Source organism: Salvelinus namaycush, chromosome 12 (genome assembly GCF_016432855.1).
Source record: "Salvelinus namaycush isolate Seneca chromosome 12, SaNama_1.0, whole genome shotgun sequence".
Lineage (NCBI taxonomy): Eukaryota > Metazoa > Chordata > Actinopteri > Salmoniformes > Salmonidae > Salvelinus > Salvelinus namaycush.
This window is the reverse complement of record NC_052318.1, coordinates 48,078,794-48,085,705: the sequence shown is the minus strand read 5'-3', so window position 1 is coordinate 48,085,705 and position 6,912 is coordinate 48,078,794. Positions and strand designations below refer to the sequence as shown.

At 39.2% G+C, this 6,912-nt stretch overlaps 1 protein-coding gene across 2 annotated transcripts; it reads right to left on the bottom strand.

Annotated features, from left to right (window-relative positions):
* Positions 1–438: 438 nt before the first annotated feature.
* On the bottom strand, positions 439–3,170 carry tm4sf21a (transmembrane 4 L six family member 21a). 2 transcript variants are annotated; one of them, XM_039005960.1, is made up of 5 exons: positions 2,793–3,170; positions 2,136–2,201; positions 1,598–1,731; positions 1,295–1,481; positions 439–944 (listed from the first exon to the last, which is right to left on the bottom strand). In XM_039005960.1, the coding sequence occupies exons 1-5, from the start codon at positions 2,967–2,969 to the stop codon at positions 933–935; spliced, it is 576 nt and encodes a 191-aa protein (XP_038861888.1). In that variant the 5' UTR covers positions 2,970–3,170; the 3' UTR covers positions 439–932. The 2 variants fall into 2 exon arrangements, with proteins under 2 accessions (XP_038861888.1, XP_038861889.1); XM_039005961.1 differs by having other exon boundaries at positions 439–941; positions 2,793–3,168.
* Positions 3,171–6,912: the final 3,742 nt, after the last annotated feature.

The window sequence follows — 6,912 nt, the reverse complement described above, 5'->3', positions numbered from 1 at the left end:
ATTTTGAAATAATAATGTGTAGATATTGTACAATTCAGGTGTGCAAAGCTCTTAGAGACTTTCCCAGATGTAATTGCTGCAAAAGGTGATTCTGACATGTATTGACTCAGTGGGTTAAATACTTATCTAATCAACATATATTAGTGTTTTATTTTTCATTCATGTTTTACAAATGTTAGAATTTGTATTCCACTTGGACTAAAAATGATAATTAAATCAATTTTAATCCCACTTTGTAACACAACGTTTGGACAAAGGGGTGTGAATACTCTCTGCAGGCACCGTATAATGCATTAATTCATGTCTCTTGTAATGGAGAATAGACAATCATTAACCATTACTTAGTAATGGACTCAATTAGTAGAAATCATACATTTGTCTCTCTTATTTTCAACAGAAAGTGTCTATGTATCAATATAATGGAGAAGAGAGCACAAATAGAATTAAAGAATAAAAAAGATTTCATTTTATTTCAGAAAATGTATACAATGCATGTATATAATGAACACAAAGAATTGATATTGTATATTATATGCTGCACCACAGAATAGCAATTGCATGTCACTGAAGAGTTTACTGAAAGATTCTGAAATGACACCAATCCATGTATCGGACAAAGCGTTACTTTCTGTTAAACACATTATACTTTTGCATCTAACTATACTGACAAATGCTAATTTGGTATACGTTTGATATGCGGTTGTCTTACCTGCCTTAGTTGAATTCACTAACTGTAAGTCACTCTGAAGAAGAGTGTCTGCTAAATGGCTAAAATGTCAATTTAGAAGGTATATCACATTGCAAACATTAAAATAAGGGAGAATGTTGTGCATCACATTGCAAACATATTGAAGCCGATGTCTCTCTTGGTCCACTTAGAGGCGCCAGTCAATCCATCATGGATGGAGAGTAGAATACGATTCTTCCTTCCATTAAATAACCTGCTTGGGACAAGAATAACAGGGAGACACATTTAATAAGGAAACTTTCCCCACAGGGAGACACATTTAATAAGGAAACTTTCCCCACAGGGAGACACATTTAATCAGGAAACTTTCCCCACAGTGAAGGACTATTCAGCTCTCTAGAAGACAATACTATAAGAGTTGATTGGTCTCCTTTTCCTATAGCGATGAACTTTTCAGCAGTGTAGGCTATAGCTGATACATTTTAAGGATTTACATCACATCAATTACATTACATTTAAAAATGTACTTAATTGAAGAAAATATTTCTATTAAATCCAATGACAACTGTCCACAAACAGGTGTAAGGGCCCCCTCCCCTTCCATACCCCTTTGCTGGTGCAGGTTCCACAGAGGCATCCAAAGAGCCCGTTGATCATCTGGCTGCAACAGAGCACCAGCTGCAGAGAGCTTGTCAGCAGCAGGATGGCAAACAGCCCAATGTTAAACTCCACCACGTCTTTAGGCGCTGTGCACAAGCCCCACAGATCACGGTTGTTCAGGTAACTGTTCTCTCTGATGGGGAAAGCGGGAGAGGGTTGAAATTAATTATAAGCATAGTAGTGGTGGTGTGCGTGCGTGCGTGCGTGTAAGTGCATGAGTGTGTGTTTGTGATCTATGAAGTCACTAACTTGTCTTTGAAGGGAGTCATCCAGATCAGCAGCACTCTACAGTATGGCCCATTAATCAGGCCAAGCATTGCCACTATGAAACTGTAGAGGGCGCCAGCAACCCCGACCGCAGCAAAGGCAATGGAGAGGAACATCTGTGGAAACAAGATTAGTTTAGTTTAGTTTTAATTTATTGGTCTTTCAGCATTATTACAGGTTCTTAAATAAAGTTATAATTAAAAAACACAGAATTACAATAACAAATTATGATGACTATCTTATTTAGTATTTCCTGTTTTCTTTGCATCCTATCACTTACGATTCCTTTCTTCCTTTCTTTCTCTCTTGCTCTGTCTCTGTATCTACCTTACTCTCTCTGTATCTGTCTATCTGTCTCTGTCTATCTGTATCTCTGCATCTCTGATCCTTTTGTAATTCTTTCGAAAGTTATCTTTCAATTCCCTGCTCTTCTTTTTAGAGTTTTCTAGTCTTTTAGAGTTCAACAGTTATCATTCTTATAGACTTCTCCAGTGTTTTCTTGTCTGTAAAGAGGACTTACCCCGCAGCGGTTGGCACAGCATCCCTGCTGTCCAGTAACATGGATGTACAATGCTGGGACCAACACCTGGAAAGGGAATGGGCAAGGACATCAGTACCATGCATGTAACCTCAATGACTTTTATCCTGGTTAAATAAAGGCAAAATAAATAAAAAAAATCGACATTTGACAATAACAACTCTGGTTGAATGTTAGAATGGTTGAATGTTTTTATTTTTGTGTGTGAATTATTTTGTTGCTCTTGTTCTTGAATGAGGCAGTAGTAGGAAGATCCAGCAAATGTGCACTTTGATAAGGGCTTGGCAAATAAAGCAGCATGATTCACCAGATGACTTACATATCACACTGTAGTTTGTCCCTAACCATGTCAAAATCTAAAAACGAGTAAAAAACACGAAAACATGCAAACCATATTTGAATCACTGGATTAAACTAAATTGTGTCAACTCATGGGCGACTCCCTATTATACATATACTTGTGAATCACGTGGAACCTAACAAGGGTTTCATCAATACACAAAACAAAGTCCATATGAAACTTCTCTGACATTCTCAAATGAATGGTTACGGGGGATTTCCCAATGGCTTGCACTTAAAAAAAAAAATACTGCATAATTAAATTAAACACCATTCATTATTTAAGAAGAAAGAACTTACCATTAGTCCCCCTCCAACCAGTCCACCCATGTACTTCACCTCTTCTGTAATGTATCCATCTTTGGCGTAACTGGTCTCCCAACCCGGGAAGAACAGTATGATGTTACAGATGATTGAGATGACTGCCAGTGGGTATAGCGCCACCCCGATACACCGGGAGCATTTACCTGTACACATCCTATCTGTCACTTAGTGTTTGACTTGTCTAAGAACTGTGCAGCCAATAGGTTTGAGAGCCTTGAACATTCCAAAAGAAAAACAGGGTAGGTATAAAGTCGTAAAACAAACTCTTAGAATTCCACAAAGGGTCTTTTCTGATGAAAACAATCGTCTTGTCCACTCACCTTTTTTTCTCTCTACTTGGTGATATACGGGGGGGAATGGAATAAATACGAGGTGGGAGGAGTGGTTTTGTGGGGGAGTAATAGTGTACTGTGAGTCATAGTAAAGCAAAGCCTATGATTGGACACCTATTCTTCACCCAACGCAGCAATGGGACTTTGAATGGCGTCATTTATGTCAAATCGATTATGGTGTTATGATTAACACTAGAGGTTGGCATGGTTTCCTTTGGTGATAAACACCAAACCACAGTCAGAATAGGGTACCTGAGAAATAACCTACGAAGCCTCCAGACTACAGTTATTTGTCTGTTTAGTATGCCCTCATTGTCACAATATTCTCTAATAAATAAGAGAAGGTCATTGTTTTTGTGTTATTCTGCTTCTTTCAAATCTTCCCAGCTACACTGAATGTGTTCCGCCAGTGTGTGTTTGTATTGTCTATCTGAGTTTCTGTAAAAGCCCCACTCCTTGTGGACTTTGGACCGGTAGTGCATGATGCTGTTGATGGGAGGGATACAATAAGTCTTTGACATCAGCTGTAAAACATTAACAAGTGACTGGTTAAACATTAATAAGAGACTGCACACTAGCCACGGTGAGCTCGGATAGAGGAATGTCATTCACCACTTACAAATATCAGCCGTTTCGAATTGCGTAACTGTAACTTCCAAATTGAGATATTAATTGGAAACGTTTGTGTGCACCGCTAACCAAAGACTTCTCAGTTACATACTCAGTTATATGATTTAGTCTGTCGTTATAGGATGATGAGCAATGAGCATCTTTTTGATTACAAAAAAAAGGATCTGACAAAACCCAAGAGGCCGACATGTAAGCCTGAATAAAAAATAAGTGATACTAGCAAAAGCAGTGTGCAGGTTTCTCTTTTCTTTGAAGATTACCATGAGTTAAAACCTGTGAGAAGTAATTAAGGGAGCTCTTTGGTGTTAGCGCAGGTGACAATTCTAGGGAGAGAAAGTTTTTGTAATGTTACCCGCAATGTTCCCCAGATGTTTGAGTGTCCAGTTTTCTGTTAGTTAGGGGAACCATCTATGTATGTTAGCAAAAACCTCCTGAGAACCAATGTTTAGGCATTAGAGTTAAGAGAACATTCCCTAAATGTCAAACAGAACTTACCCAGACCGTGGTTGCCATGTTCTCAGAATATCCAATATTAATGTTCTAGACACGTTTCATTGGAACATTGCAAGAACATTCATGTGTCCAGTTTTCTGAGGATTAGGACAATATTCCAACAACGTCCCACCAAATATTTACAGAAGATGGTTGCCATGTTCTCAGAATATAAGATATTAATGTTCTAGACATGTTTCATGGGAATGTTGTAAGAACATTCCTGTCTCCAATGACCTTTAGTGGTTTCAGATTTCTATGATATATGACCTATAATTACTTCGAAAATGAGTGAAATAGTTTTCCTTCCAACATTTTAAAATTAAATATGTTAAAAAGCAACTGTTCTGCATTGGAATGGTGTGGGTGTACCCCAACAATAGATGATGTGGGCGTATACCGGTCATTACAAATATTCAAGCAAGTAGACCTCTGATTGGCCAGCTCATCCTGCTCTAGACTGCTGATTGGCCATGACATCATACTCTATGAGGAAATAGCAAGCATTTTTTAAATGGTCTCTTTGCGATCTTTGACGTTGGGTTTTTGAAGTGTTTTTTCCCCCCTACAATTTATGCTTTGGCCACAAATACTAGTATAGGATGAGTCAACAACATTATTTGGCTATGAGTTAACAGAATATGAACCTTTAAAGTGAGATTTTCACTGGACAGTTACTTTAAAACATATGCCGCTCTGGAGGTTTTGTCTAGTTCCCAGCTTGTTTAGGGGACATCCCCTTTAAAAAAAATGTAGGACATCGCCTGATGGTCCCAAAGAAACATTCCCGTGTGCACAAAGCGAGGTCCATACAGAAATGTTTTTTTGAGATCAGTTGTAACGTCCTGACCAGAGTTCTTATGTGTTTTGCTTGTTTAGTGTTGGTCAGGACGTGAGCTGGGTGGGAATTCTATGTTGTGTGTCTAGTTCGTCTGTTTCTGTGTTCAGCCTAATATGGTTCTCAATCAGAGACAGCTGTCAATCGTTGTCCCTGATTGAGAATCATATATAGGTGGCTTGTTTTGTGTTGGGGATTGTGGGTGATTGTTTCCTGTCTTTGTGTTTTGTCTGCACCAGCTAGGACTGTGACGGTTAGTTTGTTTTGTCATTTTGTATAGTGTCTTGTTTTGTGTTAATTAAATCATGGAAAATTACCACGCTGCACATTGGTCCTCAGATCCTTCTCGCCTCTCCTCGTCTGAGGAGGAGGACGACTTAGACTGCCGTTACATCAGTGTTGAAGAACTTCTCTGGCCTGCACAGAGCCCTGACCTCAATCCCATCGAACACTTTGGGGATGAATTAGAACATCGACAACTATGCCCTTGAGCAAGGCACTTAATCCTAATTGCTCCAGGGTCGCCGTCAATGATGGCTTATCCCTGGCTGTTACCCCACTCTCTGAAGGTGTTTTAGGGGAGGGGGATATGCAAAAACATATTTCCATTTCACACCACACACTTGTACAGGATAAACACTTGTACATGTGTGAAACAGGACAAATATAAACACCCCCTATTTGATGTGTTGTTATCAGGCCTACTGATGGTCGATACTGATAGTGGCTAATATTTAACACAATAGAAAAAGGAAACAGAGAAAGTCGGGGTAGACTATGATTAAGACATTCGAGAGTGCCCATCCCTGCAAGCAGTGGCGACCAGTCATTCAGGGCAAGTGAGGCAAATTAATACTAATTTGTTTGCTAACAATATAACAAAAAAATGTAATTGAGTTAATTAAGGTACATACAAACATGGTCTCTTTTTTGCTTTCTTGAGTAAGGCAGCTCCAAAATGCAGGTGTTTCAGCCTAGCTCAGTGCTTTCTGTGGTGGGGCAAGCCAGCAGAAAATACAGAGCGTTGCGCCTGATTGGCTCAGTTTTCTGTCACTCATGGGACAGTACATCACCCACAAGCCTAAGGTTAGAGCTCAAAAATGTTTGCCCCTTGGGTTCTGCCATAGAGTTATATTAGAAGTGCCCATCCAAGAAGGCTCAAGGTCATTGGCCACAGAATGACATCAAATCCCATTATATCTACAGTAGCTTTGATTGGACTTTCAAAGTCTTAGCTAGCAGTCATTATCATAAATCAAGTCAACAATCTACTGGCAAATCCTTTCTAATCCATGTCATAAGAAGATAAATAACGAAGTGAAATTCTAGATAAAACATATCGGTGCTCATCAGCCATTGGACATAAACATTACACAACAAGTTGGAAATCGCAAATTCAACAATGAGTCATTTGGAAGGAATCAGTGGCTAACTGCAAACAGTGCAAAGCAATCAGTAACAGTAGCCTCCTATTCAATGTAGCTGTGTGTTTTTTCCCACCATAAATGCAGAGAATGCCAGACTTTGTGGACAAAGTTTGATGACAAAACCGTCGTGCCAACTTCATGTTTAAGTGAGCACAGCACAAGCCAAGGTGAGTCCAAAAATGTCTTGTATGCGGCTGCATAAATGATCTAATATGCAAGGGAGATATGTATACCGTAGCTAAGAAAGTAATACTAAGTGTATGTTGTGTAGTAAGCTGTTAGTAGCCCATGTGCCTCACCCTAATAATTTGATCTATTTTCACCTCTTAATTTCAAGGCTGAATTAATTGTTTCGCTGCCAGACAAGGCTCCGCTGA

Coding starts and splice junctions, on each gene's coding strand:
- tm4sf21a (XM_039005960.1), bottom strand. CDS start 2,969: ATGTGTACAGGTAAATGCTCCCGGTGTATCGGGGTGGCGCTATACCCA. Junction 2,202..2,792: donor TGGTTGGAGGGGGACTAATG/GTAAGTTCTTTC, acceptor TTCCCTTTCCAG/GTGTTGGTCCCAGCATTGTA. Junction 1,732..2,135: donor GCTGTGCCAACCGCTGCGGG/GTAAGTCCTCTT, acceptor TTGTTTCCACAG/ATGTTCCTCTCCATTGCCTT.